This window comes from Schistocerca piceifrons, chromosome 10, assembly GCF_021461385.2.
Source record: "Schistocerca piceifrons isolate TAMUIC-IGC-003096 chromosome 10, iqSchPice1.1, whole genome shotgun sequence".
Taxonomy (NCBI): domain Eukaryota; kingdom Metazoa; phylum Arthropoda; class Insecta; order Orthoptera; family Acrididae; genus Schistocerca; species Schistocerca piceifrons.
Genome location: NC_060147.1, coordinates 117657569 through 117683895, shown reverse-complemented (window position 1 = coordinate 117683895; position 26327 = coordinate 117657569). Strand labels below are relative to the sequence as shown.

The 26327-nt window shown below is 39.0% G+C and overlaps 2 protein-coding genes across 7 annotated transcripts in view; one reads left to right on the top strand and one right to left on the bottom strand.

Annotated features, from left to right (window-relative positions):
- Positions 1 to 16767, bottom strand: part of LOC124718968 — a 42765-nt gene extending 25998 nt beyond the window's left edge. The window contains exon 1 of the mRNA XM_047244638.1: positions 16645 to 16767. Coding sequence (XP_047100594.1) covers positions 16645 to 16672 — 28 coding nt within the window. The 5' untranslated portion in view covers positions 16673 to 16767. The remainder of the gene's footprint in view (positions 1 to 16644) is intronic.
- Positions 16768 to 16970: 203 nt separating this feature from the next.
- Positions 16971 to 26327, top strand: part of LOC124718910 (GA-binding protein subunit beta-1-like) — a 93985-nt gene continuing 84628 nt past the window's right edge. For 2 of the 6 annotated variants that reach the window (XM_047244563.1, XM_047244560.1), the window contains exons 1-2: positions 16971 to 17082; positions 24173 to 24648. In XM_047244563.1, the coding sequence (XP_047100519.1) occupies positions 24623 to 24648 (26 nt within the window). In that variant the 5' untranslated portion in view covers positions 16971 to 17082; positions 24173 to 24622. Of the gene's footprint in view, positions 17083 to 17245; positions 17265 to 23263; positions 24055 to 24172; positions 24649 to 26327 lie in introns of those variants that run through there. The other 4 variants (XM_047244565.1, XM_047244564.1, XM_047244562.1 and 1 more) reach the window with 3 other exon arrangements.

Here is a 26327-nt window from a genome sequence, read left to right as displayed (position 1 = left end):
GTAGTGGTAAAAGATTTGCTCCACCACATTCCATATGGTGGCTTGAGTAGTAAACATGATGACTCAGCAGAAATAAATGTTATATAAGCAGAAATTCTAGACAGGCCATCTTTTCAAAACAAGTTTATATAGTTTGGAAATTTTCGGAAAAAACATCATAAACTGGACTATTTTTTAGACAGATTGAAAAATTGAGAAATATTGAAAAAATACTGGAAAAACAAAAAAAACAAACACATGAGGAAGACACTTCATGTGGTCCATAGATGGCTATTATTGAAGAAAGAAGAAATAGTACTAACAATAAATCTTTGATTGTGGTGGTTATTCATAACCAGATTAATTTTTTTCCAGCCATCAGTGTTTGGAATGGTCTGATGCCATCATTTATGTCTTTGCATTTGTCCTAATCTTTTCATCTCTGCTTAACAACTGCATCTAATGTACTCCATAATAAAACCTCCTGACAGATTAAAATTGTGTGTGTGTTTGTGTGTGTAATGTCTGGACAGCTCACCTGCTCGGAGCACTGCTCGCTAAAGATGAAGTTCTGGGTCTGATTGCCAGTTTGGCACGTAGTTCTAATATGTTGGGAACATAAAAATAGAAGCAATGCAGAGGGAGAGATTAATTCTGAATACTCAATAACTTATTTTATTCTGATCTCTGTCTGGTCCTACAATATTGCTTTCTCTTTTGCTCCCAATTTAACTGCCCATCCATCAGTCTCCTGCCAGTGGTGTTGTGTTGTTGAACACATCAGTTCTCAAGTTACCAACCAACTGCACTGCTCAGCTTGTGCTTCAAACTACTGGAACAGCTTACTCTTGACAGGATTAAAGGAGTAATAAATAATATAACTCCAACATATCAGGCTGGGTTCAGATGCTGTTCAGCTACTGTGAACAGGTCCAAGCCTTGACATCCTACATTGAGGCTGGATTCTGGAAGAAACTAAAGACATCAGTGGCCCTTGTTGATTTGTCATCAGCATATGATACTGTGTGGCTAAATGGGTTACTGCTGAATCTAAAAAAGCATGTCCAAGTAAGAAACTGACAACACTCGTCAGAAATGTGTTAACCAACCATTAAATTCAAGTTGGACAAAAACAGAGTTAGTCATTTACCATAAAAAAATGGACACCCCCAAGGATCCATCCTAGCACCTTTGCTCTTCAACCTTTATACCAGTGACATGCGAAACACTACTAGCAAAAAGTTTTGCTGCGTCGATGACCATTATATAGCCATAAAAACCAGCACACTTGAGCAAGGAGAAAATATATTGTTTGCAGACTTAGAAAATCTCAAAACATATTACAAAGCATGGACACTCCAACCCAATGCAGCCAAGACAGAAGGCCGTGCATTCCACTTAAACAACAGAATCGTAAAGCAACAGTTGAATGTGAATTCCTGTCAACAGATGATTAGAAACAATTTATGTCCTAAAACCTTGGTGTCAGAATATAAAAAACACCTGGAAAACACTAGCTGAAAGCCAAAGACTCAAGATAACATCATAAAGAAACTGGTTGGCAACCTGGTGGCTCAAGCTTCCGCTCTATGGACTATAGCTCTGACACCAGAAGACCCAGTAGTTGAGTACTGTGCTCCAGTATGGCAACACAGTGCTCCTACAAGGAAATTAGACACTCATCTGAATGACTCAATGAGAACTATTGTGGGTAAACTAAAATCATCGCCAATCCCTTGCCTGCACACTACCAGCAATATTCCTCCATCGGAATTACGATGCCAAGAAGTAACTGATCGAGAATGGAGAAAGATACATCACCCCAACTACCCCCAAGACCTTCCAGTTCATACAGTCATAAATGACTCTCCTCCAGATTACTTGATATCACACACTCCATAATGGAAAAAACAACAAGAAGTTTGACCTTAAATAAGGGTGGTGCATGAGATAGAATGCTGCAACAATAAAACATCAAGATATTCAAGATCCACCTGCCAGTCTACCAGGATTTGGTGTGCAGAGAAGTGAGTGGACACAATTGAACAGGATAATAACTTCACTTCAGAACTGCTACAAATTCGTTGAGCAATAGACCACGCCACTCGAACTGTCAACACAACTGGCACTGCTAAGAGTATCCTACGACTTCCACATCAGTGACAATGGGTTATACACAATATTGGTGACTACTTTGAAGGTCAGTAAAACTTTGAAACATGTATCTATTTTGTATGAGCTGCAAATAAATAATTGCCACTATTAAAATTCCAACCCTCGTACATACATAATGTTTTGCAATCGTAGCATTGTTTTCAGCTCAGAAAAAAAAAAAAAAAAAAAATGCAGTGCATTACTTTCTGGGCAACCCTCTTATATCTAATGTGCTAATGTAACAATGACATCTGATCTAATTTTGCTATATAGTGAGTGACTTTACATATCTCTGGAGTGTGCTATCATCTAACAGACTTTTTGCCAACTGCCAGACAAATGAAGATCAACGTCTGCAGTAGTGTGCTACCATCAAGTGGCACAAATATAAACTTTTAGTTGAGTGGTAAGGCATATCTGTGCACATTGTTAATCAAATCCTTACGTATGGCAATTACATCATGCCAGGTGCACATGTGCAGAAGCTCCTTAAAACATGCACAACTGAAGATGTGCTCACAGTCGTGGTGCCAAGTTTCACGGAGTCTGCAGGAGCACTAGCACGGTAGATTTAAATGCTGTATATTTAAGATTACCTCATATAAGTTTCATTTAGCAACATTCACAGAAAAATAATCAATAAATCTGTAAAGCATCAAAAGTTAGGGTGTTCACATGCTCTTTTGCTCGGACACAGCAGCTACCACTGATTGGTTCATATCACAAGCAATATCTTAAAACTCATTGAATGAATACAAACATTTTTCTATCAGAAAATATATTAACTTTGTGTTAACATACCTACATTGATCTTAGTGAGTTTCAGAGTTTGTTATGGGCTTAAGCCTGCCATTTTTAACTTTGTTTGTTGCTGGGATTCGTTATGAGGGTACTTTGAAAAGTAGAAGTAGAAGTAGGAGTTTATTTCAAGTAATTGAATTAATGTACAGGAGACTTGTCAAAACACAAAAACTGGTTTACAATTTTTCTTATAATATCATTAATATAATATACTGTACTCAATAATTAATTAATTAAGCAATTAATTAATCAATTAATTATTTTTCTTAGAAAGTAACAAACTTTTAAAAATTAACAGTCCTAAGTATTTGCTCTCTCCTGCTCAAATTTTCAGGTTGTCATACATGAATTATCTACTGAGTAGTAACATTTCTGCACTAATTTTTCATATAAGGTATCTTTTGGTGTTTCTAAATTTATACTGAGCAATTCGCTTCCTTTCACTTTGTTATCAATTTTCATATCCACATACTGTGGAGTTTGAGCACAAAATTTTAAACGATGGGTCAGTAGCATAAAATTATTTTGATATTTCATGTTGTAATCATGTTGAAAATTATTTGCTACAAGTAAATGGACTGCAAAGAGAACCAACAGATCAATATTGGAGCAAATAAAACCAGATTTCTCCCTGGAAGGTCTAATGTTAAAACAAAAGCTGACCTACTTTGGGCACACAATGCGAAGGCATGCCTCACTGGAAAAAACATTAATGCTGGGGAAGATTGAAGGAACTAGAAGAAGAGGATGTCAGAGGATGAGATGGATCGATGGCATCACAGAAGCAATGTGCTCCAACCTGGAAGGTCTACAGGAGAAAGTCCAAGACAGGAAAAAGTGGCGTGATTTGGTTCATTGGGTCACGAAGAGTCGGAACCGACTAAATGAATGGAGAGAGAGAAATCATGGTTACTATGTACAAAGATAATCAGGTCAGAGACATACACTGAGGGAACACTTAATATATTCATGTTTTTAGGAGTGGTTGACATGATTTTCTTTGCCCTACATTGTGTATATTTCTAATATGGTTTTCTGAAGTTTTAATATTTTACACATATGGTGTGAGTTACCACAAAATACAATTCCATACCTTATTACTGACTCAAAGCTGCTGTGATATACTACTTTTCTTATTTCCATCCTGGTAGCATTGTACAATATCCTAATTGCAAATACTAGGCTATTTAATTTATTTACAAGGTACTGTATAAGTGAGTCTCATGATATATTTTTAAGACGTTGCATTCTTAGGAATTACACAGAGCTAGCTTCTGGCAATTCCTGGTTTTTGTGACTGATCTGAGCATCGATAATATTCTTCTCGGGTGAGCATCATTTTATTTTGCTTGTTTTCATTAACTGAGTCTTTTCCATGTTTAATTTTAACCCGTTTAAATCAAACCAGGTGTCTAATTTTTTTTAAAGTATTTCATACAGTTTGGGGAATTTGGACAGCACTGTTACTTTCAGTAATTGCATATGTGTAATCTGCAAATAAAACTGAGTGACACCCAATATTAAGTGATAGACCATTTATGTAAAACATAAACAGAATGGGACCTAAGACAGAACTTTGGAGTACTCCACGTGAAATGGTTTCCCGTTCTGAAATATAAGTTCCTCCCTCTGATGATATAACCACTCTTTGTCTTCAATTGGTTAAGCAGGACTTAAACCATTCTAATTCAGTGCCTCCAATTCCATACTTCTCCACTTTACTGAGTAGCAAGGAGTGTTTCACACTGTCAAAGGCCTTTGATAAGTCATAAAAAAATTCCTGTGGTATGAAATGAGTTGTCTAGAGAGGAGCTAATTTTATCTACAAAATGGTTTATAGCAGACACTGTGGTTTTGCATTTTTGAAACCCATTCTGATTTATTTAGATTATTTGAAATTTTTTATAAAATTTTGAATTTGTATGGCGACTACCTTTTCAAATATTTTTGATAATGATGGAAGAGTTAAGTTACACCTTATTTTGGCAGACTATATAACTTTTATTGAATGCTGCACTACACTTTGAAATGACACAGATGCATGGCATTATTTTTCAACATCACCAAGTCTCTGTAAACAATGGTCAGAAAGTTCTACCAATCATTCAATTCCTCAGCAACAGAAACCTTCTCCTCAGTCATGGAGCTATTTGAGAATATCTGTGTGAACATCCACATTGGCAGAAACTGTACTGCCTGAACATTGTCATCTGTGGTCGATGTCAGTGATCTTCCTTCCCAAACAGCATCATTCACGTCTGTGCGGCCTTGGTCTAATTTCTGGCACCATTTCACTTCAACTGATTGTGACATAGTGTATCGTCTGTATACCACCAGGATTTCAAAGTGAATCTTCATGCAATTTAGATGTTTTGCCCATAAGAATCATACGGTCCTGCACATTCCAGCTTTGGAGTACGTTATCAGTAGCTGCACCATTTCACTCACGCACTGTTCGGTGTGCCTGTTATCTGTACTGCAACAGAAATGTGTCTGCACGAAACTGTGAACATATACTCTCTTCTGACAGTGCTACGCTCTTGTTATGCAATGGTCTTCGTATGGGGTGACACATATAACTTACTTTTCGAAGTACCCTTGTTTATTTTATCTTGTTATTGTGATCTTGTACATCAGAGCACCTGATTTCTTCACCTGGCTGACTCATAAAAAAATTCAAGTAATTTAATGTGTATAAAGAATATAATGTTAAGTACTGGAGCTGCACAGACACTTCACAGCGTGTTTCTCTATGGCATATTCCGTGTATAAGTATCATTTCTTTCTTCTGCATCAGCAGTATTCTATTTAAGGGCACATCAACTTTACAGCCCCATTATTCAATCCCATAGTTAAGAAAGCGATAAACTGTTCCATTGTACACTATTTTTAATGTTTAGCTAGGAGCTTGCAAGCTGGCTAAGGAGGCAGAAGCCACTATTGCCTGTTTTGCATACAAAATTAATGTGATTTATCCACCACAGATTTTCAATAACATTCACTCCCAAAAATTTACAGTTACCAGTTTCTGTTGCCAAGATGCCACATACACTATTTACATGTGTGCAGCGAGGACCACTTGTTTTAAATGCCAGTAATGGAGATTAGGCCACATTCACCTTGTTGAAGTATTTTTGTTAATTCTGTCACACCACTAGCAGCAAAAGATTGTAATTCCATACACTCTACACCACAGAATAAGACTGAGGTCTCATCGGCATAATGTATTACGGGCAGTCATATAGATGCAATCACATGTCAGAAGCCTGAATAATCACCCTTTTCAGAGCGGACCATTGTGCATCCTACAGGAAGAGAGTTGATGAGGTTCTGGAAGGTAGTGACAGGAATGTGGAGCCATGCCAGCTCCAGTACTATGTCTCTCATTTGAGGATCCGTGGTGCGAACGACTGATCGAAGTGGTGCCACAGATTAAAAATTGGTTTTAAATCTGGGGAGTTTGGTGGCAAGGAGATCACAGTTAACATCTTGGTGCTCTCTTAAATATGCATGTGCATTGTGACCTGTGTGACATGTTGCATTGTCCTGCTGGTAGATACCATTGTGGTGAGGAAAAACAAACTGCATATATGGGTGGGCACGGTCCCCAAGGATATGTGCATACTTGTGTGGATCTATGTTTAATGTATTTCATTTGTATTTAAACAGCCTTTGTACAAAGGGCGTTCAAAAACTTTTACACAGTCGTCTCTAATTGTTTTATTATTTTCAGGAGGAGAATGAAATTTTTTGTGAACATACTTGGAACAATAATAATGTATAAGCTTTCACGGCTGGCATCTTCATTAATTAAAACTTCCGTGCTGAATTGCCATGGTCCATATATAAAACTGCTTCTCCTTCCTGATGTTTCGTTGCCCGCAGTAGGCAACAAAACGTCAGGAAGGAGAAGCAGTTTTATATATGGACCACGACAATTCAGCCTGGAAGTTTTAATTAATGATACTTGGAACATTTAGCTATAAGTTGGTGTATAAAAATATTTTCTTTTATTTACATGTGATCCATAATGGACTGTGAAGTAGATGTTAGGTTGCAACAATGTCGGTGATGGAGTTACTCTTCAAGACCAACGATGACCCTGCAACATCGATTCACAGGAAATTGCTCCCTGTTAATGGGGAGGACACAGTGGGTCACAGCAGTATCCAGCAGTGGTTTAAAGAAGGTGATTTCTCTCTGCTGGACAATCCACAATGTGGTAGACCATCAACGGCAGTGAGTGATGTGAATAAGGAGACCATTGATCAAATAATCCAAAATGACAGATGTGTGATGACATGACAGCTTGCTGAAATGTCTTGTTTGTCATTGGATAGTATGGTATCACTGGTACAGTCACTAGGGTACAGAAAAATCTGTGCATGTGGGGTGCACTGGCTTGACAAGAGAAATGAAAATGATGAGGAAGAATGTGTGCGAGTGTCTCATGAAGACCTTTACTGAAGAGTGCAACAGTGTTTTGATGGTGCCATTACACAGGATGAAACATGGTTGTTTTTGTCCGAACCTGAGAGCGAAACCCAATCCATGGAGTGGCTTCGTCCGGTTTCCCATCGGAAGAAGAAACCAAGACTTTCACGAACAGCAGGTTGAAAGGTGACAGCCTCCTTCTTTTGGGACCAGTATGGTGTCATTTTCATTGACTTTTTAGAACCTAGCTCCACAGTTAACCAGGACCATTATTGTTTGTCATTGGACAAGCTGCGATGTGCCATCAACACCCACAGATCACAGCTTCAGGGGCAGCTCATCAGACTACACCATAACAATGCCAAACCCCATACAGCCCTTATGACACAGGAAAAAATCAGGAAAATGGGTTGGAAAATTGTTTCTCATCCTCCCTACAGTCCGGACTTGGCTCCATCTGACTTTTACCTCTTTAGTTGTCTGAAGGCCCACCTGTGTTGTAAAACATTGGATAGTGAGAAAGACCTTATTTCCCGTGTCAAGCGATGGTGTAAAAGTCAATCCCCAGAATTTTACCAAGGTGCATTTGCATCATGGAAAGAACATTGGGCCAGATGCGTCACAGCTGATGGAGGCTACATTAAGTAGGCTCAATGTATAGCTAAATGGTCCAAGTATGTTCACAAAAAATTTCATTCTCCCCCTGCAAAAAATAAAAAAATTAGAGATGACTGTCAAAAACGTTTTGAACGCCCTTTGTACTTGGGGCAGGGTTCTCCAAGGTAATATTTCTTCTTTGCACATTTCCAGCCAAACATCACAACAGTCAGCTTCTGGACAGCATTGCTTGTCACTGTCGCTAGTGAGCCATGTGAGGACACACCCGCTGTGCGCACCAGCTTCACATGTCATGCAATTCCGTCCTATCACTGCTGACTGGCCCGCCGCCATTGCAGTTGTGCTGATGTCAGCATGAAGTGTGCAAGGCCCAGAAATATGCTGGCTGCAGATGGTTCACTTTCACTTCTTGTTGCTACAGAGCTCCAATCTCCAAGGGGAGATCTGTGTACCGGGTGAACCACAGAATTGAATGACAGCATGCCAGTGTTCACCCAGTAGCACAAATTTTACCGTTAGGCCAACCAGTGCAAGATAAACTTCTGTGCCATGTGGACATTTACACCAATCACAGATTCCATCAGCCACGGACCGTGTGGGTCTAGCACAACACGCGCTCTCCACCAACATGTTCGCAAATCTGAACAGGCGCTGATTCTTCACTCTGTGTCATCATGTTCGTGCATTAAATGGCACCCTGTGAGATGAGAGATAATTTGCTTGTTTGAATGGACCCACGTCCTTTGTCTCTGTAACCACGAGATCATACTATGCATTCTATTACTGAGGATTGCGCACCCTCTGGGATCAGTAATTGAGCAATTTACCACAGTCACATGATTAGTTATGTGAACATTCAGACAATACTTTGCAAGTTTGTTAGTGTACCAACCTTCACCAATAAATGCATTATTATATAATCACGTGTTTAACCAATTACTGTCACCCAAGCATACACAATGAACTGACTGTGTGAGCATGGCAGTAAAAGCCAGCTCACTGCATGACACCCGTGAAAGTTTTTTTTTTTTCTTTTTTTGTTACCCATCAGCTTTTTATTTGTCCCATTAGTCATCTACCAGTTTCAGTTATTAACCATTATCCAGGATACATGATACAACAGATTAATTAAAAGTATCCCATATTCCTTTGAAGCTGAACAATATCAAAATCAAAGGAATATGGAATGCTTGTAATTAATCTGTTGTATCCTATATCCTGGGTGATGGTTAATATGTGAAACCAGTAGATGACTAATGGGACAAATAAACAGCTGATGGTTAAAATGTATTTTATAAAATACTTTATGGCTGCTGAGCCTCACCTTATGGAAACATTACAAATCACAGACTTGAAAGTGGTGAAAATAACCTTTTCCCTTTAAGTTCACCCATCAGAAGTTGCAGTATATCTTCTTCTTTTGTACAACAATGCAAGATCATGCATCAGTCACTTCACCATTGGTGAAACTGCAAAAACCGGCTGAGAACTCTCACCCCACTCACTGTACAGACTTGACCTTAAACTGTCAGATGTCCACTCATTCAACACATACAGAGAAGTTCATCAGCTGCATCACTTTGAAGATGCAGAGATACTGAAAAATTCTGTGCACCAATGTGTGAGGGAACACAATTGTGATTTTTACCTTACAGGTGTACAGGCTGCCAGCAAATTTGGTGATTATACTGAAAAGTAATGTTTCATAGTGACTCTGTAGATGTTATCCTATGTTATGGCATCTAGTTTTCTTGTGAAATAAAAATTTAAAAATAAGAGGCATTACTCTCTGACTGATTCTTGTTGTAATGTCATTCTTTATTTTGGCCATTTTGTGTTTTTTTCTTTCTCTCTTACATTCCATGGGCATGACCATCTGAAGCAAAGCTCTTTGGCAACGGAAAGCTGATAACACATGTTAGAGTGGAAGGTTCTAAACAACTGCAGTGAATACCACTATGGAATAAAAAGAGTACAAAACAAGGAAGACTTTGAATGTACATTTGCAAATATGAGGTTCTACATCTACTGTGAAGTGCATGCCAGGAATTATATCCTATTGTACCAGTTATTGTGGCTTTTATCCTGTTCCATTCATGTATAGTGTGTGGGAAGAATGATTGTTTCAATGCTTCCATGTATGCTGTAATTAATCTAAACACATGATCCCTACGGGAATCATCATTTGAGGTAAATTCTTGAAACTTAGTAAGTAGGCTTTTTCAGGATAGTTTATGTCTGTCTTCAAGAGTCTGCCAGCGAAGTTTCTTCAGCATCTCTGTGACGCATTCCCATGGATCAAACACAACTGTGACCATTTGTGCTGCATTTCTCTGTATACATTCAGCATCCCCAGGTTTCTCACTCCCAACTATTTTCTTTGTGTTGGGAGTCAGTTGAAACTGAACACACACAATAGTGTACACTTATCTACACAGTTTCAAGAAAATGTTATCCAGGAGCAAATCATTTTTCTCTCTAGAATGAATTTTCACTCTGCAGTGGAGTGTGTGTTAATTTGAAATATCCTGACAAATTAAAACTGTGCGCCAGACTGGGATTCTAACTTGGGACATTTGTTTTTTGCAGGCAAAGGTCCCATATTCAAGACCTGATCAGGCACAGGATTTTAATCTGTCTGGAAATACCAAATTTATATTGTTTACTGGACAAATGTTGCAGTATTTTTGCATTTCCTTTTGAATGAGCATATCAGTAAAATAAAAATAAAATAAATAAAGTAAAAAAACGCCTACTGCAGAATATGTGAACAATAAAGGTAATGTGAGAACTCCTAAATTCTTGAATGGCAACCTACATAAAATTCATGAACTGACATTACAAACCTACCTGAAAGTGCTTTTCTTGGCTAAGAGTATATTTCGTGCAAGCACAGATTTACTCCGTAATACAATACTGTAGGACATAGTACAGTTGAAATGATCTAAGTAAATAACTTGTAATGATTCACTATCAGTGGTAATGGAGGTTATCCTGATGATAAGGATGACAGCACTGTCAGATGAGAAACTTACAAGAAAACTTTCCATTTATCTCCAGCCCTACGAATTTAAAATATTTGATACACTGAGGTGATAAAAGTCATGGAATACCTTCTAATATCGCGTTGGACCTCTTTTTGCCCAATGTAGTGCAGCATCTCAACATGGCATGGACTCAACAAGTCGTTAGAAGTCCCCTGCAAAAATATTGAGAAATGCTGCCTCTATAGCTGTCCACGATTGTGGAAGTGTTGCCAGTGGAAGGTGCATGAGCTAAACTCTCAGGTATGTCCCATATATGTTCAGTGGTATTCTTGTTGAGCAATCTGAGTGGCCAAATCATTCATTCAAATTGTTCAGAATATTCTTCAAACCAACTGCAAACAACTGTGGTCTGATGACATTGCACATTGGCAACCATAAAAAGTCCATCATTGCTTCAGAACATAAAGTACATGGCTGCAAATGGTCTCCAAGTAGTCAAACATAACCACTTCCAGTCAATGATCAGTACAGTTGGATCAGAGGACTCAGTCCATTGCATGTAAGCACAGTCCACACCATTATGCGCCACCACCCTCTGGCACAGTGGGTGACAACTTAGGTCCACGCTTCATGGGGCCTGTGGCAAACTCGAACCCTACCATCAGCTTTCACAAACTGAAATCGGGACTCATCTGACCAGGCCATGGTTTTTCCAGTCATCTAGGGTCCAGCTGATGTGGTTACGAGCCCTGAAGAGGCGCTGCATGCAATGTCGTGCTGTTAGCAAAGGCACTTGCATTGGTCGTCAGATGCCAAAGCCCATTAAAGCCAAATTTCACCACGAAGTCCTAACGGATGCATTTGTCATACATCGCACATGGATTTCTGTAGTTATTTCACTCAGTGTTGCTTGTGTGTTAGTACCAATTACTCTATGCAAACACCATTTACTCTCAGTCTTTAAGTGAAGGCCGTTGGCTTCTGTGTTGTCCACGGTAAGAGGCAATGCCTGAAACATGGTATTCTCGGCATCCTCTTGACACTGTGTATTTTGGAATACTGAATTCCCTTGCAATTTCTTAAATGGAATGTCCTATGTCTCTGGCTCCAGTTACCATTCTGCAATCAAAGTCTGTTAATTCCCATTGTGCAGCTGTAAGCCTTTCCAAATGGATCATCTGACAGCCCAGCCAATGCATTGCCCTTTTATACCTCGTGTACATGATACTACTGCCATCTGTATATGTGTACATTGCTATCCCATGACTTTTGTCACCTCAGTGCATAAAACGATGTAAATTCTCACAGCACTTGCAAATCGGAATAAATTCCTGAAATGTGTTGTGCTATGCATGAAAAAAATTAACTGCATTATTTTATTATTTGAATCAGCACTCATAATTTGTTGTTAGTATACTTTACAGCAGTGGCTGCTTCTACCTGTTAATGTGTAGCCTGTGGTAGATTGCCTAATTGGTATAAGGAGGCATACTATAAATATAAGTGAGGTGATACAGAGTAACATTTCTTTATTAGCACAGAGCAGCATACAACTTAACCACATTAAATCAAGTTCTAAACCAAACTGTCTTGCTCACACTGCTCATATATACTCCACTTTGCTGCACGCACTCTCTGGTCGGCTAGTGTGTTGGTGTCTCCTCAGACTCCACCCCCCTCCTCTTTAGTAGTAGAGCGGATCACTGGGGGTAGTGAAGATTGATAAATGTGTTTGGTCATGAAGACCCCCTGCAGATGTGCATGACCAGTTGTGTTGTGGACCACTGCAATGCAGGATACGACTGGATCAGCCACTGGGGGTGGATGAAATGGGATACACTGGACACAGATGGTGACTATGGGTGCACCAGTGAGGTATTCCTTGGGCTATGTTGGAGGCAGAGTTGGTAGTGTAGTATGAGCTAATAGCTGGTGGGTAGCCTGTGCTGTTGCAATGACAGTGAGAACACTGTCTGCTGAAAGATGAGAGGATAAGGCTGTGTAGTCAACGTGTAGCAGCAATTAATAAATACGGGTGAAGACAGGCGAACAGAGCCATGGGCATGTCAGGGACATTGCAATGTGTGCTAATTATGAGATCATCATCATTGAGTTTGACGCTGATGTCTTCGGGTTGAAGTCACAAACGTTGACGGAGAAGAGTGTCGGATCGGTGGGCTGAGTAGTGACCTATGTCTTGCCAACAGGTAAACTATAATCTTGGTCATCTTACGCGCAATTGGGATTCATAGGACATGAGGTGATGGGGTCACGGAGCACAGATGCCAGCTTGAGTACAGGCAGGGAGACCATCGTCATATTCCTGTTGAGCTAGATGTTAAGACGTTGAAGGTATGTGGGCCACACTTGATAACCAGAAACAGTCCAGAGTACAGTGGCTGTGGAGCTGGTCATATTGTCTCATTATGCACCATGACGCAATTGCAGTCTGATGGCACTTTGTATACGAAGGTACTCAAAGTGGTGTATGGCAGAGGTGGTGGTACCCATAATTTTTTAATGTGGCGCTTCACCATTTGCACTAATGCTGGCAGGTCTGGCAGGGCAGCAGTTGGTGTTAGTCGGATAAACTCTGCTGGATGCATACGGGATTCACCATACAGGACCTCCAACAGGGAAGCCCATACGTCCTCCTTGAACGCTGTAGGAACACCAAACAATGCCCATGGTGAGGCGTCCATCCACCATGGCACATAATGTGGCTTTCAGAGTGCAATGCCAATGCTCCACAAGTCTGTTACTCTGTGGGTGTTACATGGCTGTACGAGTGTGGGTAAGGCCGCAGAGTGCCTCAAACAGAGAGTATTTGAATTGTCTCCCTTGGTTTGTGGTAACTGCTTCAGGACAATCAAAGCAGTATAACCACACACTGATAAAAGCTCACGTGGATTCCGCCGTGATGTCTTTCACAGGCACGGCTCCAACCCAGTGTGAGACTCAATCAGTTACTGACAGTAGGTATTTGCAGCCTTCTACGAGCTGGACTGCTGGTCAGACACCCAGGTGAATTTGTGGGGCTGATCAGAAGGGTGGTGAAGTTGCTGATTCTAGGTCTTCTCGGTGGAAAGTAGCAATCTGTCTTTTCTACATTGCTGATACTCCTACCTGGAGTTTCTGTTGTTGATCAGAAGGTTGCATGTTCATAACACATGGGGTCACCACTGTGGTAGATTTCCCTAAATTGTACAAGGAAACATGCCATAAATGTAAGTGTGGTGACATAGAATAATATTTCTTTATTAGCACAGAGCACCGTACAACATAGCCGCATTACATCAGATTCAAAATCGAACTGCCCTGCTCGTGCCCTTCACAGATACTCCAATATACTCCAATCTGCCGCGGAAACACTCTCATCAGCAGTGTTGCTAGCGTTGATGTCCCCATAAACTTGCCTTATTCTGCATTTGTGAAGGCTCTCCTTCATGAGGATGATGCAAAATTTTACATTGATGAATGCTGATTCTGCACATTTACTCTCTCTGAAATCGTGCAGTGGTAGTGTAGCAATGTTGTTCCAGTCCTGATAAACAACTAATATATTATACATAAATATTTCTGGGATTATGTAGAAGCTAGAAGCATAGAAGTGAAACTGGTCTGGAGTTTTTCAGTCATTGTTGCCCCCTTCTTGTTCACTGACACCCCCACGGTTATCCACAGTTTTACTGTTTTTTTTTTTATTTTTATTTTTTATTTAAAAAAAAACCTCTGGAAGAGCAGTTTTCTAAAAAAAAACTCTGGAAGAGCAGTTTTCTATGTCCTACAGTGGTGTTAGAATGAGATTTTCACTCTGCAGCAGAGTGTGCACTGATATGAAACTTCCTGGCAGATTAAAACTGTGTGCCGCACCAAGACTCGAACGTGGGGCCTTTGCCTTTCGCAGGCAAGTGCTCTACCATCTGAGCAACCCAAGCGTGACTCACGCCCCATCCTCACAGCTTTACTTTTGCCAGTACCTCGTCTCCTGCCTTCCAAACATGCTAGTTCTGCAAGGTTTGCAGGAGAGCTTCTGTAAAGTTTGGAAGGTAGGAGGCGAGGTACTGGCGGAAGTAAAGCTGTGAGGACGGGGCGTGAGTCGTGCTTGGGTAGCTCAGTTGGTAGAGCACTTGCCCGCGAAAGGCAAAGGTCCCGAGTTCGAGTCTCGGTCCGGCACACAGTTTTAATCTGCCAGGAAGTTTCAGTGGTGTTGTTCTTTGGTCACTTAGTAGTTGTATTATGAATCTGGTATTTCATTATCACCAGCTAAGTTACTGTTCGAGCTTTTTTCTTTTTTAAACGAATATGTAAGCTGGGTCACCATGCCATGTTATAGCGCTAGTAAATGAGCCTATCCACCAATCTCCACTTTATTGAGATAATTAATATTTTACAGTTCTGAACATGTGGCTATTGTAAGGTAATGGGTAGAGCACAAGACTCCAGCCCTGGAGGTCGTGGGTTCAATCTCAGATGGGAGGAGGAAATTTTCCTAGTTAATAGTCCCTCCAGAACTACTCACCCTTCCATCAGATTGAGATCTGGGGCTCTTTCCCAGCTGTCAGCATGAGATGCTCGCCATCCTCTGTCTCCTCGTGCTGTGTGAATGAAAGGCTGCACTCTACAGAAGCCTGTTTATGGGTTTAGCACCACAGACCTACCTTGCCTGCTTGATTATAGCTACATTTTTCCTCTGTGAAACAGAGATCCAAACATGTTGTGGAGCATATTATTCATTAAATGGAAATAAGTATTCATTTTTCTTAATCACAAACTTAAAACAGCAGTCGTTCTATTACTCTTATTGATGTAGAAAATCAGTTGCCTCTTTTTTTAGAGGCTCCTAGACATTAAAATGTGTTGCAAAACAAAATTAAAGTGGCAAAGTCATAGTCTGCTACACTGTTTTCAGCATTCTACTAAGCTTTTCTTCCTAAGAATAACGATTTAGTTTGAAACTAAAATTAGTTTGACAGCTGTGTGAAGGGACAAAATCAAATGATTCTAAATGAGTAAGGTAAATGGCCAGTCATCGCTTTTGATTTCTTCAGAATAATTGTGCCCCATGACCGTGATGTAATCCAGGACAGAAAGAAGGAAACATGGGTATATTACTACCTCCTTTCCATCCTGCAAGTGGCTAGGTTTCGTCCATTTAAAGGTCACAAGAAGGCTGTAATTCATTTTATCACAATACTTTTGGGGTGTTAGACTGGTGTTGAGAGCCTAGGTATGCAACGTTTCATATCACACAATAGAAAAAATGCTTCATACTAACAAGATTGGATCAAATGTTGATAGTAATGAGTTGCTAACTTGATAACGGGTTTACACTTGTAAAAAAATATCTTGTTGTCAATGCAAGTTCATAAGGTTGCTCGACTTGCAACTAAACAAGATATTTTGCTGACTGCATACATCGTACGTTTATTTCCAACCGAAACTCGAAGCGAGGCGAAATGTGAGCATTTTGAAATATATACGTATCTTTTTTCGCCATAAATAACGCGTTGTAACTGCTGATTTTCAGCTTCCTTCACTACTTCATACATATAAACGCAACGCACTATAGACAAATGGAAGTTGGAAGGAATATTTCATTTGTATATGGGTGCATAGAAGCAGAAAATGTGCACAGGTGTGATCTCATTTCTCAGACAATCCGACTTACTTAAAATGTAATTTTCGATCATTTCCATATTAACTGCATCGCTTGTGAGATTTCGAAATACATCAAATTTTTTGTAGGTTTGTGAAAGAGTTCATTCGTTCACAGCGACCACATCCATTTAAGGAAGATTGTATTTTACCGAGGAATATTCACCTCCCGTAATATCAAAGTTGAATAAATTTTGTTTTTATGTTTCATTTAAATCCAGATGTCGAAATGCTAAATTCAGGAAATATTTTGGAAAGTAGAGTGATAACTCCTTTAATTAATTCACCCATACTCATACATATTTTTCGTCTCTCTACGTGCTATTTTCGGAACCATTGCGTAGTCGATATAGAAGGCGTGTATTTCAAGTTACGCTTGTTGTGCTGCGATGGGAATGTCAACTTCGTGGATTTACAGTGTCAAAAATGATATAAAATCACCGTGATTCTTGTAAGTACAAAAATAATGTATGCCAATCAATATAACGAGTTCAGATTCGAAAAATAATTACTGAGTACGCCGAAGACTTCCGTTTTCAAACAGGAACAGGAAGTGTGCCGCCAATATGGCGTTAGGGAAAACATCCTGTTTTATAAATACCCGAGAATTGATTTTTTTAAAATTTGTATTACGTGTGTCTGTTATTGCAGCCTTTGTTGGATCTATAACGCATGTTATCGTTCTTATTCTTGCCTAATAAGTTTGGGACGTGATGTTTTTAAGCATGCTATGCGAATGTAATGTCATTAGGTATAGGTTAACACACTATACACCACGTGTGCTGCACCTGCTCAACCCAACCCTGTCACCTAATGTCATTCGAACTTCAGTTGTTCTTTGCTAAAATGATGGCGAATTTGTATCTTGTACAACAGGCTGAAATATATATGATTGAAAATTAACTGTGGGAACGTTAACGGATGAATCATATTGTATACTTAATAGAGATTGTCACGCAGAGTTGTTTACAAAAGCGAAACGTAGTTTCAATGTGCTGTTTGGAGTACTTGCCTCAGTTTTGTTATATGATGATGTTTTACGTAAAAGTAATTAATTCTGTTTAATTCTCAGCCGAAGAAGGGTTGAAAATTTGGCCTTGTATGCCGTATGGTTTGACAATACCAAGTCTTTGAAACTAATTCACAAATATACATTTCTTTCTGTTATAAAAACCACCTTGTAAGGTCGAGGGTGTAAAGCTGGTAAAATCTTAAACAAAGGCGTAATAAATATGAAATATTAGCTTACTGATTGTCCTGTGTGCGGTATTCGTTGGTAAAACATTAGTAGTAATAATTTTAGGGTTGTTTACCAATAAAATTAGTGGCGTCTGATGTTTAATTCTACTGCCCATGAGCAGCTACGTAAAAAACCTTAAATAAGTTTACTTTGCGTAGTTTTGGTACACAGATTTCTACGCAATAATTTGATAGTACACTTGCATTTGTAGAAATTATTGTGTTGAATTTATGTTTAATTTTTCAAATAAATTACAGCAGTGAATCATAGTAACCTAGTTGCTATATACAATAAACAACAGGATATTCAATTCATGATGCATTATTAGCAAGATTATTTTCAGCTTGTGACTAGTCATAATCAGTATCCCATGACATATTCTGTTTTTCTGTGGAATATGGTTAGCATAATTAACTTTCATTCTGCATGGATCTGCGAGAGATCATACATGTGTTAGTTATTTGTACATTATTTCCTTCAGGAAGGGTCTTTTAGTGGAGAATTAGTGCACCCATCCTAGTGCAAAAATATTTTGTTGACGCCAGCCTACAAAGGGAGAAACGATCGTCATAAAAAAATAAGGGAAATCAGAACTCGTACAGAAAGCTATACGTGTCCATTTTTTCTGCTCACTGTTCAAGATTGGAATAACAGAGAATTATTATGTAGATGGTTCAATGAACCCTCTGCCAGGCACTTTAAGTGTGATTTGCAGAGTGCCCATGTAGGTGCAGATGTAGAACAAACCATATAATGGTGTTTACACATTGCCTCATCACTCCACCATGCCCATTTCCACTCTTACTAAGTGAGTGGAAGCATTAACACAAATCCTTACTTGGGTGTGCGCCATACAACTGGCATACAGTCAGTTCAAAGTGAGAGTCAACAATTAAAAATTTATGATTTACTGACAGCTTAAGACTTGGGACAAATTTTTGTACCAAAGTTTCTGTGAGATATATAAATGATCTGGCTGTAAGGGTAAGTAGCAGTCTGCTGGTGTTTGCGGATGATGGTGTGACGTATGGGAGTGTGTCATTGAGTGACTGTAGGAGGATACAAGATGACTTAGACAAAATTTCCAGTTGATGTGGTGAATGGCAGCTAACTGTAAACGTAGAAAAATGTAAATTGGTGCAGGTGACTAGGAAAAACTGACTCCAAATGTTCTAGTACAGCAATAGCAATATTCTGCTTGACACAGTCATTCGATTAAATATCTAGCCATAATGCTGCATAGCAATATGAAATGGGACGAGCATGTAAGGATTGTAGTACATAATACTGCAGGGCAATATAAAATGGCTTCTGCATTTAAGGATTGTAGTAAGGAAGGTGAAGGGTAGAAATTTATTTATTGGGGAAGTGTAGGAAAGTGAGGTTCAGCTGCAAAGGAAACTGTGCATAGGACACTAGTGTGGTCTATTGTTGAGTACTGTTTGAGTGTTTGGGATCTGCACCAGCTTGGATTAAAGGGAGACATCAAAGCATTTCAGAAGTGGGCTACTAGATTTTTTACCAGTAGATCTGGATGACACACAACTAACAAGGGAACCTCCCCATCGCACCCCCCTCAGATTTAGTTATAAATTGACGCAGTGGATAGGCCTTGAAAAACTGAACACAGATCAGCCGAGAAAACAGGAAGTAGTTGTGTGGAACTATGAAAAAATGAACAAAATATACAAACTGAGTAGTCCATGTGCAACATGGGCAACATCAAGGACAATGTGAGTTGAGGAGCACCGTGGTTAGAGTAAGCAACTGCGGAACGAGAGGTCCTTGGTTCGAGTCCTCCCTCGAGTGAAAATTTTACTTTCTTTATTTTCACAAAGTTACGATCTGTCCGTTCATTCATTGATGTCTCTGTTCACTGTAATAAGTTTAGTGTCTGTGTTTTGCGACCGCACTGCAAAACTGTGTGATTAGTAGACGAAAGGACGTGCCTCTCCTATAGGAACCGAAAACATTTGATTGCAAGGTCATAGGTCAACCGATTCCTCCACAGGAAAACACGTCTGATATATTCTATATGACACTGGTGACGGCATGTGCGCCACATGACAGGAATATGGTGTCGACCCACCTAACTTGTACACTTGGCGAATGGGTAAAAAGATTCTTCTACTTTGCCCGATTTAGGTTTTCTTGTGGATGTGATAATCACTCCCAAAAAAGTGATGAAAACATAAGAGTTTGTCACATAAACTGCAAAAAATGAATGCAACACTTTCACAGTCGCACAGTTTTCCCTGTGCTCTGTCAAAACATATGTTTTCAAATGTTTCCGTGTGTAGACCGTCAAATCCTGCATATGTCCAAGCAAATCTAAACATGTCCTGGAAATTTGGAGAGCGAAGTTGATTATGTGTGAGTGCCTGAACTTTAATAATTGTCTGAAAATAAAAAATTAAACTTTTCACTCGAGAGAAGATTTGAACCAAAGACCTCTCGTTCCGCAGCTGCTCACGCTAACCACAGGACCACGGCGCCCGTAAGCTGACCCTCTCTTAGATGTTGCCTACCTTGCACATGGACTACTCAGTTTGTATATTTTGCTTATTTTTTTCATAGTTCCACACAACTTCTTCCTGTTTTCTCGATTGATCTGTGTTCAGTTTTCCAAGGCCTATCCCTGTGCCAACTTATAACTAAATCTGAGGGGGGTGCGATGGGGAGGTTCCCTTGTAAGATCTGCAGGAGGCTGCAGTATCAGTTATGCGTACCTTAACACACTGGCTCAAGACCAATAGGCTCATCATAAATTCAGAAAGAACTGTGGCGGTTAACTTTCATGCCACGCAAAACCTCCATCCTGCAAAGCCTGTTTTCACAATCAAAGGAAAAGATGTGTTGAAGGTCAGTCATACAAAATTTCTAGGTGTACATGTTCAGGCAGATCTGAAGTGGGAGGTACACCTGAACAATTTAAATAAGAGACGGAATTCACTATCATATGCTATTAGGATCCTCACTCAAAATACAAGCTGCTCATCAGTGCTGACAATGTATCATTGCAGTATACAGTCACAACTTATGTATGGAATATATATATATTTTTTGGGAGTTCCACAAAACATTTAAAATACAGAAAAAGATTATAAAGGTGATAAAAAAAGCTACATGTAAGGAGTCTTGTAGACCCCTTTGTAAAACTCTGAAAATATTGCCACTGCCTTGCTTGTATATATATGAAATACAAATTTTCACAAAAGGGAGCGTCTTAAAAAAAGGAAAATCACTTCAAACAGAATTATGATATACCCACACATGAAACTAGACAGAAGATGAACCTACACAGGAACACAGTAAATACAAACTTATGCAAAAGAGGAGTGTATCATTCTGGAGCTATGTTATATAACCATATTCCTTCTTACCTAAAATGTATACCAACATTAAATGCATTTAAAATAAAGTTAAAACAGTTATTGCTTGACCATTGCTTCTATTCTTTGTCTGAGTTTATGGAACATCATAATAAGTAAACCTTATTTACCAAATTTCACTAATTGTCAATTCATAGTACAGTTTACATTGTGCTTATCATGTCATCTCACTTAATAACTGCTGTTATCACATGTAGAAGCAATGTAGTACACCATCCTACATTATTATGCATTTTTATTATGTCAACAATGTAGACAAAAAAGACTACTGTATTGTAAACTAACTAGGTTACCACTATCTCACATGTACAAACAATGTACGAAACTGATTCTTGGACCAATAAATAATAAATATAATGGAGAAGCTTTGGAAACTTAAACGGGATTGATTGGTTGGAAGGTGAGGTTCTTTTCTTAGAGCATTAGTGAGAAAATTAAGAGAACTGGCATTTCAGGCTGACTGCAGACAATTCTACTGCTGCTAACATATATTTCGCATAAGGACCAAGAAGATAAGATTAGAGAAATGAAGGCTCACCTGGAGGCATATAGATTTGGCATTTTTGCTTTGCTCTGTTTCTGAGTGAAAAGGAAAGAAAATGACTACTACTAGTAGTAATAGTAGTAGTAGTAGTAGTAGTAGTAGTAGTAGTAGTACAAGTACAGAGCACCCTTCACCGTGCACCATATTGTGGCTTTTGGAGTATGTATGTAGATGTAAGAGGTGGAACACATTGTCTTGTGTAATATGGCGAAGGAGATCCGAGAACAGAACTGATAAAAAAGATTTTATTTTACAATTGGGGTTATTATATGTGACAGGAAAATTCAGTAAGCAGATATTCGGAGTTATAAATGTGTGCATTTTGATGGCTTAGTCCTAAAGTGCCGGACTGCAAATCCAGAGGTCATGGGTTCAATCACCAATTACTCGTAGGGTTTTAATCTGTCACTTATTTCACCTCTGGCAATGTTTATTTATGTGGAAAATGCTATGTTGCAACATAATTTGGAATCCACATTAAACTGTAGGTCCCCCTATAACTAACTTGGGAAGTTAGTTCATTGCTCGAAGGAAGGCAATGGCATACCATCTCTAACAAGAACATGCCCAGTAAAGGCTGTGCTGCTCAAATCAACCTTCATGCTGATGACAAGTTTACTTAATGTGAGGAAAATAATGGAAAGGATGTTGCAGCTTTAAAGTCCATTTGATATCAAGGTCATTAGGAATGGAGCATAATCAATCCAGTGTTTGCATAGCTTAGTGTGATAAGAGGAAAAGAGAAGATAACAGATCAACGTTATTCTCAAAGGAATAGATTGATATTCACCCTAAAGATATTGATGCATACAATAATAATAATAATAAAACCCTAAAGATGGCTTGCTAAGTTCCAGCCAAATACAATGGAACAACTTACACCCTGAGCTTTTGGCCGGAGCCTCATTTAGAAAGGAAACACACACTCGGTTAAGCACACATGACCACTGTCTGTGGCCAGAATAACAGATCAGTGGTATCACTTAAATGGGGTTCACTGATTGGAAGGTGAGGTTTAAGTTTAAGAAATAATTTAGTGATTCACACTATTTGCAAAGGTGTGACAAGTGTGAGGTGTTTGTTTCGTAATGTTAATTAAAAACTGCAGGGAGCTTAGTAACTATGTAAGAAAAGTGGATGAGGAGTGAGGAAATTTGCAAGCTACTAATACAAAAATTTCTAATTCGGGAGTGCAGCCACGTAGAGTAGAGTGAAAGTAGCAATGCCCCAGCTAGAGATTTATGAACAATCAGGTTTGTGAGAAACATGATTTGGTGAGCATATCATGTTTTTGCCAGTAATTGTAGCTACCTTTAAATAACCAAGTTAGCATCAGTTTTGAAAATGATTGCAGTAACACAGCCTGAATGTAGACATTTATTTATTTTTATTTTCTTTTAAGTGACCAAAATCAATTAAACATGGAAGAAATTTGTACTTACCATGTAAGAACCTGTGAATCTTGTTTTGTAGTTAAATATGACATAGTCAGAATTCCAATATTTCTAGTTTATACTGGGTGAAAATTATTTATACTACCAAATTCTCTGAGACTATGGGATACCAAAACAATTTTTTTCTCTAATGTCATATTTTCCTGCAAAGATTTTTAAACTGGTAGAGAGAGTTTTGTTTGGATGCGAGTGAATTAGGCCTAAGTGAAAAAACTCTGGAAGGTTGCATGGGACACTGGGAACATTACAATATATTTTCCTATGAGGCACCATTCTTTGAGAACATCAAATCTTTCTCACAGTAGGCAAGAAGTAACTCACAGAATTTTTAATTCTTTATTGCCAAGAGACAACGGTATTAACACAACACAATTACTAAAACTACAGTAGATGTTCAAAAATGCCTCCACTGACTTGTAAATAAAGGGTACACTGGCATGTCATGTTCTGTCTAACACTGTCTAAGATTGCAGTAGTGTCTTTAACTTTTCCTGCTGCTGCTACTATCGAGGCAAGAAGATTCTCTTCTGATTCAACAGGGGTTTTGTAAACAAAGTTGTGCATCTTTCCCCACACAAAAAAGTCCAGTGGGGTCAAATCGGGATCAAGTATGTCATGGTACAGCACCACTTCTGCCAATCCATTTTTCTGGGACCTGTCAGTTCAAAAACCGAAGCATATGATGACTGAAGTGTGCCGGCGCCCTGTCATGCTGGAACCTCATGCACTGTCTTGTAGCGAGTGGCACTTCATCCATTAACTCTGGCAGTGCTCTGATGAGGAAATTGTAAAGGTACCTTCACACTGAAAACTAACTCCAAGAAACAAAAACATATAACTGTTGAAAAATATTGACAACAGTTTCAAACTCTTTGTAAACATATGTTCGGTGTTTTTGTTTTTTGTTTCAGATAAGCAATGGAAATAGATTTTGACTGTGAAGATTTCCCATTTGTTATGATGGGAGATGATGCTTTTGCTCTTTCAGAGTACATGATGAAACCATACACAGGATGGCAAGAGAAAGATAGCCAGGGAAGAATGTTTAATTACCAAATATTTCATGCTAGAAGATGTGTGGAGAAATGTTTTGGAATAGTATAAGCAGTTTTTCGGTGTCTTATAACAACTATGCACTTAAGTCCTGAAAAAACAATGTTAGTGACTTCTGCAACTGTGTCTTTGCACAGTTTTCTTAGAAGAACTAAAAAAGTGCCACAGTTTACTCACCATCTGGCAGTTTTGATGTCAAAGATCCAGAAACAGGCAGGGTTTCAGATGGCAGTTGAAGATGTCTCTGCAAAATAAATGTCTTCAGAGAAAGGGAGGCAATGCACTAAGAACTTCAAAAAATATAAGGGATGAATTTTGCAATCTACTTTGTATGGTAAGAGAAATATTAATAAATGAATATTGAGTGAAAAGAAAAATGTAATTAAAAACCTCCAAACCAAATCCTTACTAACAATGTAAGCCATTAGTTTTCAAACTACTTTGTATCAGATGTTGACAAAATGATATGACAAAATACAGTTGCAATTACAAAATTTCTGACCAAAGGTCTTATAGCTTCAGTTACACTAGTGGATGACATTTTACTTAAGATTGTAAATATTCGTCTCCCCGATTTTTTGACGCCTTCCAAATACTTCGTATGCTCGTAAAATATCCATTTTGGTATGTAGAATCTCAGTTGTCCCAGACCCACTTTTAGTTTTGACCATTTTATAATACTCATGATGGTACTGTATTTTCATATTTGTCCATTTCCTTTCACACTCCACAAGCGTTAACCAGTTTTATCCGAAACTTCTTTCAACAAATCTTTCCTTTTACATCTGTCTCTGTATGCAGAATCAGAAGGATCCTACAGAGGTTTCCTCATTTTAATTTCTAACAAAAACTGAATTGTTGGATCTGTTGATGACACTTGAGTTGCCATTGGTGAAAGAAACACAGCAGACGACACGGCAAATGCGCATACGCAAGTCACACAACTCTGCCGTGTTTTTGCTCACTGACCATAAGTTACAAACTCGAGACAGAACTTACCTCAACTAGTTGTTCAGACTCGCGACTTCAAACAGCAGTTGAAAACCAAGTCAAACTTCGAGTTGGAAACACCTGTCAACCGAGTATGTTGGAGTTGGTTTTTAGTGTGAAGGTTCCTTAAAAAAGACTGCCATTCAGTGGCCTAGGGAGGAGATGTGACCCAATTAAACAGTCACCAACAACACCTCATCGCACATTCACATAGAACTACAATTGATGAGTGTGAGTAAATGTGAATTAAGCTCATTCCAGACATGTGAATTGTGGATGTTGAAGACTCCATCACGACTTGAAGTTGCATCATCTGTAAACAGCACAGAGGTTGGAAATGCAGATGCATTTGACACTGTCTCAGGTACCATTGCAAAAACCACGCTCTGAGTAGATAATAAACTGGCTCTGGATCGTGCACATGCTATAAGGGAAATGGAAGTAACAGTTGCTCATTCATCCCCATATTACACACAATTACATGAGTTCTGATGGAAGAATCTTTGTCCACATGCTGCAGGACAGCTTCCTCAAATTACATAGCTTGTATTGTGCAACTATGGCCCACTCCAGGTAATCTGCTAAATGACCCAGTCTCGCACAGACATTGACGCACACCAAAACACTGAAGCTGGGCATGGTGATGGGGATATTGTTGATAAATCCAGTGTGCTGCTTGTCCATTGTGGTTTGCTGTATAGTAAGCATCGACCGTAGGAGTGTACTCACTCCAGGTGTATTGCTCCATTAGTAAAGATGTACAACTAAATGTAAATGTGAAACAGCTATTACAACTGAAAGCAAATCATGCCCTCTACAGGTACAACAGGATCCGTCACAAAAACACATCAGTCGTTACAACTAAAGAATGAATATGCCATCTTCTGTATTAAAAAATGCTCTCAGGAAATTATGACAGTAGAAAAAAAGTATTTGTTTTGGTGTCCCATGCAACCTCCTGGAGTTTACCAGATTAAATAATTTTCACTTTGCATGGTGAATAAGCAGGTACTGTATTTGCAC